This window comes from Rosa chinensis, chromosome 5 (assembly GCF_002994745.2).
Source record: "Rosa chinensis cultivar Old Blush chromosome 5, RchiOBHm-V2, whole genome shotgun sequence".
In the NCBI taxonomy this organism is placed as follows: Eukaryota; Viridiplantae; Streptophyta; class Magnoliopsida; order Rosales; family Rosaceae; genus Rosa; species Rosa chinensis.
The window spans coordinates 76073783-76087540 of record NC_037092.1 but is presented as its reverse complement, the minus strand read 5'-3'; the positions used below and the strand labels follow the sequence as shown (position 1 = coordinate 76087540).

Below are 13758 nucleotides of genomic sequence, written 5' to 3'. Positions count from 1 at the left end.
TAACACAATGCCATTTGCGAGATCTTTCAACCAAAACGAAAAAGAACATCATGAGTACAAGAAAAATCAAGTAATATTTCGACTTTATTATATCTCCAAGCAAAGATAACACAAGTATAACAACTCATAAAAATCAGTAATTTATTCATTTTCACCCCAAAAGAATATGCAAGTAAAAATCTGCTTCTACACAAATTACTACACCGGCTATAATAATTATAAGACTTTCTTCCTTTGCCGACGCTCCTCTCCACCGCCGAATATTCCATCACCGACGGCCCATACCAACGACCACTTGAGCCAACCGTATCACACTCATTACGTGCCCACTCCACTAAATCACCGCCACCGCAACTTTCACCTTCCGAAAATGCCCCTTCACAATGAGAATATCCCGAACTCGTCTCTTCCCGCGAAAACGCGCCGGATTCCACTACTTCTACTGCGCCCCGCACCACCGTCCACCCGTCCGATAATTCCCAATCTACCCCTGAGTTCGAGGCCAATTTACCAATCCGCTCCTTAGCGGAATCCTCGTGAATAGAACAACTCTCTTCGTCGTTTTCGTACTCGTCGTCTTCGAACTCCGAGTTGACCCAGTCGAGCACGCACCGCGGCGAAGAATCCGCCGCCGCATTGGGCGAAACTGACGCCAGAAATGGGTGCTGCAGTAGCTGATCGCAGCTCCACCTCTCCTCCGGGTCTCTCCTCAGACACTTGTCCAGAAAATCCCGACCCGTTTCGGACAACCGGGTCGGAAACTCCGGCAACCCGCCCGACAACCCGATCCGGCTCAGCGTCTCCATTCCCTCGTCCTCCCACGCCGGCTTTCCCGTGACCATCTCGATCACCGTGCACCCCAACGACCACACGTCGGACTCCGGCCCCTGATACTCCCCGCTAATCACCTCCGGCGCCATCCACAGCGGGCTTCCACGTGGCGAGATTCTTCCCCTACACCCGTCCCCCGACATATAATCCACGGCCGAACCGAAATCCGCGAGCTTCGCCTGGTCCGAACCGGGCCCCACCAGAACATTTCTCCCTTTCACGTCGCAGTGAACAATCCCCGGGAGTGTAAATACTTGAGAGCCGACACCACGCACCACGTCCGCGACTGTACAACACTCTCGTCCACGTCAGCAGAGTCCCCGGCGGTGCCGCCCGGCAAGTACTCCATATGCAAGTTCCGAAACGACGCCGTGTGATCGTCGTTCAGGTACTTCACGACGTACGGCGAGGAGAGCGACCGGAGAATCCGGATTTCGTTCTCGAGCGCCTCCGCCTGGCTGGGGAGACACGCGGCGAGATCCACGGACTTGACGGCGAACACTTCACCGTCCGATTTGCGGAATCCGATATTGACCGTGCCGAACGCGCCTCTGCCTACGCACTTGCCTCTGATCCATGAAGCCGTGTGGGATTGACTGTAGTGAGAATTCTCCATTTTTTCTTTTCTTCTTCTTCTGTTTTGAAATGAAAAAAAATGCGTGTGAAATTTGGAGTAGAAGAGGCGGGGTATTTATATATGTGTGAACCGTGAAGCTTCGAAGCGTTGAATTGTTTGGAACTAGGGGTCGGGTCGTGGTGACCTGGAATTTTTCCAAAGTGGATAAAAGGCGCGGATGACGTCACTGCACCTCTTTGCTTCTTCGTGTTTACGTAGAACTGTAGAAGAATATGGATAGTCGTTTCCAAAAAATAAAACGGATAGTTTGGGGGAGGAAGATACTGGCTTTTATCCTCATCCTGATGACCGAGTCGGGGAAGATCGGGGCCGTTGGTTTTGTGGGTTAATATTTTGGGAACATGCGGTTGTAATGGTGGCGAAGAGAGGTGTCAACTGGGAACACTTGTGTGTGGACGAAAGAAATGAGAATTTGGGAGGGGGGAGGGAATTGGAAAATTGTTGGTAGGGGGCCAGAGGCATATTAGGGTTTGGTGGGCAACAAGGTCAGGACCCCTTGATTCGTTGACTTTTTTTTTTAAATGTTGTCATGGTGTTGGTGAGGCACTCATGCTGGCTAATTAGCAAGATAGAGATCGAGATTAATTATTATTTATATCGATGAGGTTGCATGATTATTCAACCGCGAACGCAATTAGTAAAACTTAACGGCTAGCATAGTCGAATTTGGAATCTCGTGTTTATGTTATTAGATTTCAGTTGTGTTCTTCTTATAATTAAAGTGTATTATACATATAAAAATAAAATGTGGATGAACTTACTACATTTTTGAGTTATCATTGTGATTGCTAATCTCAATATTCAATTATATTATTATCGAGTTATAGGTTTAGTTAAATTTCAGTGATTGCGAATCATAATGAGCAATACAAAAAACTATCTCATACTTCATTCTTGTGTGATGGACAACCCATGTATTGGTATTGGATAGAGTAGTTCAAAGTCATTTCAAATTATACGTTAGTGTGACGTCAATCATTTAATATAAATTTTTTTTTAAAAAGTAAATAAAATTTAAAGAGACCTTATACTCCAAAACATAGTAATATTGTGAGATGGAAGATCTCGAGAGTGATGATTGAAACGTGAAAGTGAAGTAAAAAGGCAGGCACAATTAAGGGAAAACCCCACAAAGAGTTGGGATCCAATTGATGCGGACGGCGCCAGTGGATAATGATAGCAAACGGTGGAAAGTCGGTTGCCAAGTATATTTGAAGGAGCCGGTGACCGCAGTACATGCGTGTCATGGCCACAGCAGGAGGTGGTTAACTACTGTTGGCGGGGCCCACATGCATGGCGCCGAGCAAAACGGTTGGTCCACGTCGGCCGCAACAGAACTGGACGGCGCCAAGTTAAGCGAAGCAGAAAGAAGGAGAAGAATGAGATGCCTTGGACGTCTGGATATGCCCACGATTCCTGTGGGTGGCCTTTTTAGTGTGAGAGAGAGAGACAGAATCGACGTGTCGTCGCTCTTCTCCATCACATATATATAACAAAACCAACGTGAACTAAAATAAGCAGAAATTAATTAGCGGCCACGAGTTTATATTGTGCGAAAAAAAAATTGCATATATATCTGTATTCGTATCTTGAGAATCATCGTGGGCACACCAACATGAAACACATTCTGGATTTTGGCCACTTCACATGTCTGACTTCTTCTTTGGAAGTCGATCATGAGGTCCAAACCAACAGACAGAATTATATAATTAATTAGGCTGAGAGTTGAAAAGGGTAGTTGTAATAAGTAACGTTTTAAATATAAGCATTGAGTTCATGATTTCTAAGCTAGCTAGTTTTGAAGATAGCTAGTTATGAAGATATTTTGGGTGTCGATCAACTATAAAGAATGTCAAATCATAAATATTTTGATAAATATTTAAGTTATTTCATAGATATTTAAATTCTTAATTTCAAGTCGTGAAATTCAATAATCGAACGTTAAGTAAAAATTTGGTGTAAATATTTTGAAAATTATAAAACTATCATCTTATTCAAAAATATTCTCCTCCAGATATCAGTACTGCAACTAATACATGTACATATTGACAGTTGTTATAGAAGTATATGCATGTTGATATTCTTATCTCTTGGGAAATCATAGACACGGCAGCATGAAACACATTCTAGATTTTGGCACTTCACATGAATAAGAGACAGTATTATAATTAGGTTTTCATAATCGCATGGACTGTAATGAACTAATATATTTAATTAGGTTGGCAAGTTGGTTAAGCTTCCAAAACAAAGGGAAAAATCTACGTACGGAGTTGGGTGTTCACTTTTTTGGAGCTAGGCGATGAAAATTCGATGATGAATGTTCTTGGTGACTAAGGAAGAAGTTTCGTGATGAATATCACATGTGAATGTAAATTAAGCTACTTAATTAAGCATTTGCTATTCCTCTCCTATTACAATGGACTTGTGGGTTCTCGCCGCGTGTCCTATAATTTTGGTTTCTGGGTTGGGAGAAGTTTTGACGCAAGAGAAAAGAGAGATGTGACTCATGTGAGGTTGTGAGCACTTCCACATGGCCTATTTTTAGGCAAAGAGAAAAGCACAAAAGGCAAAGAGAAATAGCTCGAAAGAAAGGGAAATGGAGTGATGAAGACGTGAAGTGGTAGAATGGGAGATGAAGATGGATTTTAGTTTGGTAGTTACCTTAGAAGAGAAAGATGTTCACGTATTATTGTCCCTTATCTTAACGATGAACCCATGTGTGACATAAACGAAATCATATGTTTACTGAAATTATTGGTGGAGTTAGTTATAAAGATAGAGTTAGTTCAATATATATATATATATATATGTGTGTGTGTGTGTGTGTGATATGTCATTTGGAATTTTTCATTTCATTGTCAAGCACCATCTCGCTAGTAAGATGAGTTTTCTTTTTATTTGGAGTAGATTCTAAGTTTTTTTTTTTTTGAGTTGAAAATGTCATCTATTATGCAATTCAGCAAGCAGTATAATAATGACTTGCCCGTTAGGGCTATCAGAAAAAGCCATTACATAGAGCATACTATACTAACACACCCCTCACACAAGCATACTATGCAACACACCCCTAGCACACCCACCTTTTTCAGTTAAGCGCAAAAACAAGAAACTAAGTAACCTCAAAAAACAAATAAAATTAACAAGAGGTTATTAGGATCTTGTCGATTTTTCCCACTCAGAAAAAAAAAAAATAGACCTAACATCCTTTCGTGAAAAAGAATACAGGCCCAAACCTAAAATAAAAATAAAAATCCAGAGACCAAAGAGGCCCAAAGCCACAGGCAGCAGCCTGAAGCCCAAACTCTCCAACCCGTGAGAAACCTAGCACGCATCGCGTCTTCAGCCCTTGTAGAACTGCTGCTACCGACCTTCCCTCCATCGCCGATGCCAGCCAGATTTCAGTCAGAATAACCAGCAACATGACCACCACAGCAAGTCCAGACCATAGCAGCCCAGCTAACCCCCAAAACCTGCTGCAAAACACACTGATCCAAGTCCCAGCCTTCAATGTCGAATCCACCAACACCCTCCTTGATAGTCGATCCAGATATCATTCTGCCGCCATCAGTATCAAGCCTACCACCACCCCCACCAAAGAGCGGCAAAACAAGAGTAAAGTCTCCATCAACGTAGGCAGAAGATCCACCAACAAATTCAATCTTCGCCACTAGAAAACCAGAAGAGAAGGAAAAAGAGTCACGGGGCAACCGAACACCGCCACTCAAGGGACGACCAAAGAAGAAGGCAAGCCCAGCCTGTCTGATCGTAGGTACAACGCCGCCGCTAGGGTTGGGTAGCTGTGAACGAGAAACCTCTCGTGAGAGAGTTAGAGAGAAACACATTTTGGGAATAGCGACCTCAAAAATATTATGTCAAAGAGGAGAAATATAGACTCCAAGTTTAGATCAAGTAATTATGATGTCAAGAGAGAGTATTTAACGAAACAAATATATTAGAGAATTAAATCAAATCAAAGTCAAACTTAAAATTAAGTATAATCGACCGAACAACTCAACCACTATAGCCATTAGTTCTTTTTACACAAAATACACACACACACACAAGGCCCTTCTAGTATAGGACATTAGACCAACTTTTCAATCATATTTTTGCATTTCAACCATTCAGTTTTTAGGTCCTAATGTGTAGATCACTTCTGCAAATTTTCAGCCAAATTGATTATCGTTAAGACATTCAAAATGACGATTTAAGATTATACGTATCAATGGTTCAAGTTTGACAGATTTGGTTAGTCCGTTGATTTAATCTAGTTTGATACCTTAACGATCACTGATTTGGCTAAAAATTTGCAGAAATGATCTACACAATATGACTTAAAAGCTGAATAGTTGAGATGCCGAAATGTGATTGAAAAATTGGTCTAATGCCTTATCCCTAGAAAAAAAAAAATCCCTTAGTGGAAGGGCCCTATATATATACACACACACACACACAGATCCTATCTAGAGTGAGGTCTCACTCTGAAATTAACGTGTGAGGTTGGAGTTTAGGTTCACTTTTCGGTCTCATATCCACATCTCGACCGTTCAATTTTTAGGTACTAATGTATAGATAATCTCTGCAAAGTTTCAGTCAAATTGATGATCTTTAAGGTATCTAACTCACCTAAACCAATGGACGAATTAAATCTGTCCACCATTAACCGTACTAGCTTTAAGGTAGTTATCAATACCTTAACGGCCATCAATTTGGCTAAAATTCTACAGAGATGATCTATACATTAGTACATAAAAACTGAACGGTCGAGATGTGGATATGAGACCTAAAAATGACCCTAAACTCCAATCTCACATTAATTTCAGAGTAAAACCTCACTCTGAATAGGATATGTATATATACACACACACTTACCATTGAAAACATGTGACTTAGATTATGGCAACTTGGAATCACACATTAGAAATAGCAAAAAATCATCACGGGATTATATGGAATGTTACCACACATACCAACATGTTGCAATTCAAGTGGTTGGAGTATATCGCATTATTAAACTTGTGTGTGGGGGACTCATTCGTCGCTTATGCACAACACTTACAGTTTCTCTGTGCCTATGCGGACGCACGAAAGGTAAATATCAATAAAAATATACATAATCGTAATGCTTAATTACGTGATGCTGTAAAACCTAGTGCATCTCAAAAGGTTAAGTAATGGAACATTAGTCTTGTGGTAGCTATTTATGCAAAAGATGTAGGCCATTGGTAGTGATTATAATACAAAACATGTGGTTTGGTTTATTTGTTGATCTATACGAGGTTTAAGTTTGTTCCGGTAGTTCTGATCAATGTCGTTAAACACCGAGACAAACAAAGCAAACATCAAACGGACGGCCGACAATCCAACATGCATGAACTGAAGTCGTTTCCGTCTTCTGCGGTTGACATGTCTTCGCAACTAGTAGTCATTTCCCCTTCTTAGTTCTTTCCATTCTCTTAATTAAGGTTCATGCATACATGGATTTGCCAAAAATATGTCAACGATTTAATACATACACATACAATGGTTGCGACCACAGATGAATTATGAGTTCTTGACCGGTGTTCTTCATGCACTCTTTGGTAAATTCGTTAAGAATCTAATTTGAAAGGGAAACACAGAGCCGGCTTAGAGGCTGTGCAAAGCGTGCGATGGAACAGGGCCTCCAAATTTTTGGGCCCTATATATACTTCTTTGTACATCTACATTATTTATGAAATGACCTTCACTACTTAAAAGTTTTGTAATTCAGTTGGCAATTAGCTCTCTTTCTAACTTATTAGTACAAGTTAGATTCTCATTGCAGATTATTTGCTTTTTATTTCTTTTTTGGGCCCCTTTTCTTCATTGCAGGTGATTTGCTTTTTATTTCTTCTTTTTTTGGGCGGCAGATCTTTTTCTTGTTCTGGTAGATATTACATTTATCTTTAATTCTTGTTTCATTTATTTCCGTCTTTTGGAAATACAATACTATATCTTCGTTAATAATTCATAATTCAATTGTAATTTTGTCTGTAAATGGATTTTTGTTAATAAGGTTTAGTCCTCTTTCTCTCTAAATTTTTTTGTTTTTAAAGAAGTGGAATAATAATATAAGATAAGAAGGTCAAAAAAAAAAACTAAAGTAATTAATTATGTATTTATATTTGTTTGTATATAACAAAAATTTTCAATGATATATTCATGTATAATCACGTAAACTAGGCCATATTTGCTATCTCGCACAGGGCCTCCAAAACTTTTGAAACGGCTATGGGGAAACGATTATACAAATGTACGTTATTTTTAAGATTCCGCCAACATCTTATGCGAAATCATAGATATGGTTTTGTGCATAGTATGGCCCCAATTAGGCCTGACAACAGTGCGGTCATGGGCGGGTTACGGGCTGTCTTAACAGGCTCAACTTGTTATAACACATTAAGATAACGGGTTATAACGGGTTCGCGGGTTACCTGTTGGAACCCGTTAAGACCGCTAAGGATTTTTTTTTTTTTTTTTCATTTTAAAATTCTTTTCTAATCAATGCCCTTTTAAAAAAAAAAAATTTTAAAAAAAAACCTTTTCCAACCCATTACCAATTGTAACTCTTTTTCATTATTGCTTTTACTTTTACCAAAAAAAAGTTACTACTTTACCAACTTAACTTAAACATTTACAAATCCACAGTCAATTACTGAAACACCCTTGGGAAAGTGAAAAAAAAAGTAAAAATTTGATGGAGGCATCGACCGTGTCCACCGTAACCACCGTTAGGAGAGACGCAAAGCATATGCGAAGTGCTCACCTCAGACGACGACGTTTCTAAGTCCCGCCCTGTATCTGTTTCTCTTTGTGCTTAGGTTCGCCTTCCACCCCAAGCCGGACCGACACCACCGGCGATCTCTCTATCTCGGCGGTGAAGAGCTTCCGTTTGCTTGACGGATCCTCATCCCCCAACTCCCCCAAAAGGTACACATTCATTTGCTTCAAATTGATCCTACGAGATTCGTAAATTGATTATCGAATTGAATTTGTGTGTCTCTCAGCCTCAAGTAGGAGTTGGATTGGAGGAAGCGTGAGAATGGTGGAAGTCTGGAAGAGACAGAGGCAGCTCAAATGGAGGACCCTTTTTTTTTCTTCTAATTGGGCTCGATGGGTTTCGTCGTGCAGCCCGTTTCCGCCCGTTTACTAACGGGTTGGCAGCCCATTAACGCGTTAAGTTATTGGGCGGAAATAAATGGGTTTTTAGCGGGCGGTTAACGGGTTATGGGCTGAATTACCAGGCCTAGCCCCAATGATGAATCTTAAATGAATTGACATAAAAACATCACCATAAGAGAGGCTGTAGCTTAATTGACTCAACATGAAATACTTTCCGGCTTTTCGAGTTCATACACGATAACTTTGTAAGGATTGACACATTGAGAACTCAAAGAAGAAAAAGAAGAAGAAGAAAAAAAAAAGTTCTAAAATTGATATTTTGGAGACATAAATTGTCCACATTACTCTTAAGGAAATAATCAGATCATGTAGACAAAGAACGAAAAATAAGAGTGCATATGTATATTTTGAACCTCCTTAAAGGGTTACGTACCTTTTTCTTTCTTTTGGGACATTTGTTTTAGGTAATGCCACTTATTAAATAAGGGGATATGATGATTATGATCTGGCTAAATATTAGCCATGAACAATGCATGTAATTAGGATTTTTTTTGTTGGGAAAGTGATGGATGATGTTTGGTACATTGGACAAAATAACATGGAATAATTGGTACGCCAAGAGTACTGAAATTCCAACAAAACCAACTTGAGCTTTCTAGGAAACGCATGCCACACAGCATTTATAATTAAGAACATGCAATGTGGGTAGACTGAGACGATATTTGGTTGGATTTATGTGCTGTTTTTGTGGTCAATTTTAGTGAAGGGGGTTCTTTTGGACAACGAATCATGTTGGCCCGTTTCTTTTCATTATCTCCTCCTTTTTTCTTTGATTGTTTGATTAAGATACTTAATCAAAGATTATGGCATGCGGTCGATCATTAGTTTTCGATGATAAATAAACAGCTAGACAATAATATAATGAGAGTCCTAGAAAGTACTTTCTCTCCCATTTAGCATTTTTCATGTATAAAACTACATTAGTTGTAAACTGTACTACTAGGGAGGCCATGTTAGGGCCGGAAACGGACTTGCCGACCAAATATTGTTTAATACATTCTTTCATTAACATGAATTAGAGGCGATCGTGAGTAGCTAGGTTTGGAATGTGTCATTCAACACAAGGCCGCATAAGGCAGAATCATATATCATGCATAATTCACTTTATAAATTGATTATATTATGAAACATATGATATATGTATATATACTCGTTTTGATTTTAACCCCAAATGGGTAAATACTAACACTGTCACTACCATTATCAGGTATTCAGGTACAGTATCATTATGATGATACTAAATTTTGAACCCCTTCAACTTATTGAAAATTTAGAACATTGATCACAAAATTAGAAGGAAAAGCGGTTCTAATATGGATGTTATAAAAGTCTGAATCTAATGCATGAGAATTGAAAGGTGATACACACCATCGTCATGTTACCAAAGTTCTATCTTTAGTACACTTTTCGCGTCCAATCTATTCCGTTCCTGCCTTTGCTTACTAGTTACTACCATGGATCACGGTTTCTAGCAGTGATGTTTTTGAAGACCTTTGGCACTGACGTGCTTTATAATATGATACTCCAAATTTTTCGAAAGTTATCCGCTGACAACTATATACTTATCTAGTTGCATAGTTGGTCGGCAGGAAATGAGAAACAAACACATCTTTATATATCAACCTTTGTATGGGCTTCCAGTTTATTTAGATGAAGTTGGGATTCTTAATTCTGAATATGTCGGCGGAGAGCTATTATGTGGAAAACAGATGTATAAAGTAAAGTAAAACAAAAATCTACTAGGAGCGCCCCCACAAGACACAAGTTACTTTGTTTACAGCAGTGTGTTCCAATCTGAAATAGTGACGGGCCTAGAACAACATGTGACATTGTGTGGGATTCAAGTTATCCCCAAATGTAGACGGGGCTCCTGCCCGATTAGCGGTGTGGTTCAGGTCGAAACAGATATGAACCGATCATTTTATGTAATCGAGCTCAGCACTTGGGAATTAGCCCTCAGTGAAGCCTCTGATCAGGTCGTTCCACTAGAACACTTACAACCAGGGTTAAAATTGATTGAAAGAACAAGGAAGAACTTCGTAGATTAGTCGACAGAATGAACGTGTTGTGGCGCACCCTTGTTGAATTAGAGGGTGGCACTCTTTCAAGGCAAAGTTAAGAGGTCCATTCAATTCCATTTTCATTGTAAGCACAACACATATATGTTAATTTCTTCATTGTTAACTTGGTATCACATCAGTAATGATAATGATAAGATATAGTTATTGTTAGCACAAGACTTGGATGAAGAGACCAAAGAGGTCAAGCAGCTTTGTTTGTAATATTCTATGTATTCTCATTCAATAGGAGAGAAATTATTACAAAAGAATTAAGTTAATCAACGAATAAATGAATGCAGGTCAAGTATGAAGAGTAAAGAATACAGTCAATTCGTCAATTCGAGAGTAATAAGCTGGATCAATCTCCCTCCTATGAATGCTAAAAAAAAAATGCCTATATAGTCAACGATTTAGCATTAATCTGCCTACAACAAGTCTCATCATTGTGGTTTCATGCCTAAAATTCCTGTCAGCCTGTGTGTTAGATATGATTGATGCTGGAATTCCCCCGGCAGATGAATGATGCCTGAAAATCATATGTAGCGCCCCAATTGGACTACCATCACACTAATATCGTCGCGCGAGCCTCGTGATACAGACAGTTCTACCAACTTTTTACACGCCAAAAGGGGTTGTTGTCGATCAACGCCTAAGCATGAAGGTCGAACAATATCCACTGCTTCTTGGTTGCTAACCTGAATTCAAAGAAAAAAGGAATGTCATTTGACTGATTTGGCACTAATTTGATCCAAATGGTATATGAACTGTAGATTCAAATGCAATCAAATAAGGAAAAGGGGAACTTCATACCTTATCCCATAATCCATCTGAAGCCATGATTACGAACTCATGCTCGGCTTTGAGTCTAAGGACTTGAGTCTCTGGCTCTGCTGTTACAAACTTTTTAAGGTGCCCATCTCCAATTCCTCTCGATACAGCTAGACAACCCTGAATCCTCCAAGTACCATGGCACATATCAACATAGCCACCCTACAAAGATAAATTCACCAAAACCATCAATCTCAATTCAAATGTGGTTTCAACTCAATTTATGATCCATAATGTGTAAGAATCTATAGAGGAAGAAAGCTTACTACATACCAAGTTCTCAATTCTGGTCCTTTCATCTTCCCTTGCCGGTCGATGATCAGATGTGAGAGCCTCTGCAGCACCTCCTCTGCTCATTACAGCACGGCAATCACCAGCATTGGACACAACAAGGGTTCCGTTTCTGATCATAGCTGTCACACAGCATGATCCACCGCTGAAATCCTCTTTAAGAAAATCAGAATCTGTATTCAGGTAACCATGCTTGACAGATTCCTCAAATTTATCGTCGTCGTCCCTCCTCACAACTTCATCTAAAATGTTTTTTCCCAAGTTCTGAGCTGCAAATTCAGCAGCTTTTGCACCTCCATGCCCATCAAATACACCGAAAAACGCCTGCAAACATGAATCTAGATCATATCAAATTCCAATTCTCCAGCCACTCATTTCAGCTACTACAATAAGCAAGGCCGAAGACACAAAATAATTTCACTATGTGCTATGCATCTAATATCCTGCTTGTTTCGCCTAAAACTCGATTCATTTCCCAAATTACACCTCAATTTTACCGGAACTTCTCAAATTTCCATAATTAAGCTACTGAAAAACTTAATTACTGATACAAATTAATCCACAGTAAGAAAAAAGGGGAAGAATTTTTACCTGTTTGGGATCACCTTGTAGATTAAGAGTGGCTGAGTAACGATCCTCTAAAGCCTCTCTCCTCCCTTTCTTACAATACACGGAGAAGTACCCTTCTCTATCTTCCTCCACCAGCTCTCTCCACGCCGCCGCAGACGGCGTCGCCTGAGCAGCCCCAAATCCAGTCGATACAATCGGAATGCAAAGCTTCGCCGGCCGCTTCCTCTTCAATTGAGTCACCGGAGACGAAGATCCCGGAACCGCAGATAGCATACTCAGAGACTTCGGAATCCGAAGCCTGAACGGCGACGACGGCGACGGCGGAGCCGAATTCGGCGAAGACGAAGATTGCTGCGACGGTTGCTGTTTCAGGTGCGATAGGTTTAGGGTTTCGGGAGTCGAGGACATCATGGAGGTCTTGTTGCAGAAGAGAGACGGCGGCTGTGAAAATACCGGCGAGTTCGAAACCGCGACGGAGCACGACATGTCGTTTTATGTGTTCGAATTTGTGCTTCCTCTTCTGTGTGTTTCTCTTGTCTTGGGTTTTGGATGAAAGAAAAAAGAGGAGATTTTTTTTCATATATAGGTGGTGCATAGTGGGGTCATGCTTTCCCGTGTTTGTAGGACCCACCGGCTATTTTTCGACATATATTTGACCAGTGACTTGGGGCACCACTTCCAGAAAGTCATATTTACCCCTCATTGGTTACTAGGATTTTGCTTGATAATAATGATTAAAATTAGTTTTTTATTTTTATTTTTAATTAAGATTAAAATTAGCTATAGTTTCTGGGTTTGTATGTTGGCGTCGAGCCGTCGAGTACTAATGTTTTAGAACTTTCTTATAAAATTTAAGAAATTTCTTATTTGAACAAATTACAAAAATGAGTCAAGTTGAACAACTTACTTTAGAATCTTCATTTTTTCATTCCACAAAAACTCGATCAAGGTTTCATGTTATTATGGAGCTTATTTTAATTATAATTATGTGAGAACTAGTTGTTTTGTCTCAGAATTATTAAAATACTAATTTATTCAATTTCAAATTTAAGATAAATGATTAGTTTATTAATTAACAGTTCACAGTCTAAATAATTTTTCTTTAATACAAGTTCAATAAAAGGAAATTATCAAAGCCTTTTCTTGTTCAAGTCAAAATTGTTATGATTTTCCATAGTTGTATTTAGAAATTGTCTAAATGAATAAATGTAACCCAAAGAAAACATCAAACATTTATGTTTGAAACATCCAAACCTTTAGTTATATGGGGGGGAGTGGAGTGCTTAGTGAGGAGGGGCAAGACAGTCCAATCCCGGCGTGTTCTCCGTTAATAGTTCA

General features: G+C 39.5%; 1 protein-coding gene and 1 pseudogene across 1 annotated transcript; both read right to left on the bottom strand.

Moving 5' to 3' along the window:
• Window positions 1-11: 11 nt before the first annotated feature.
• On the bottom strand, window positions 12-1690 carry LOC112166707 (annotated as a pseudogene).
• A 9252-nt stretch (window positions 1691-10942) lies between these two features.
• On the bottom strand, window positions 10943-12985 carry LOC112166824 (probable protein phosphatase 2C 25). Its single transcript, XM_024303742.2, has 4 exons — window positions 12442-12985; window positions 11833-12174; window positions 11542-11721; window positions 10943-11426 (listed from the first exon to the last, which is right to left on the bottom strand). Exons 1-4 carry the CDS (start codon window positions 12904-12906, stop codon window positions 11265-11267), a joined length of 1149 nt encoding a protein of 382 aa, XP_024159510.1. The 5' UTR covers window positions 12907-12985; the 3' UTR covers window positions 10943-11264.
• Between the last annotated feature and the right edge of the window lie 773 nt (window positions 12986-13758).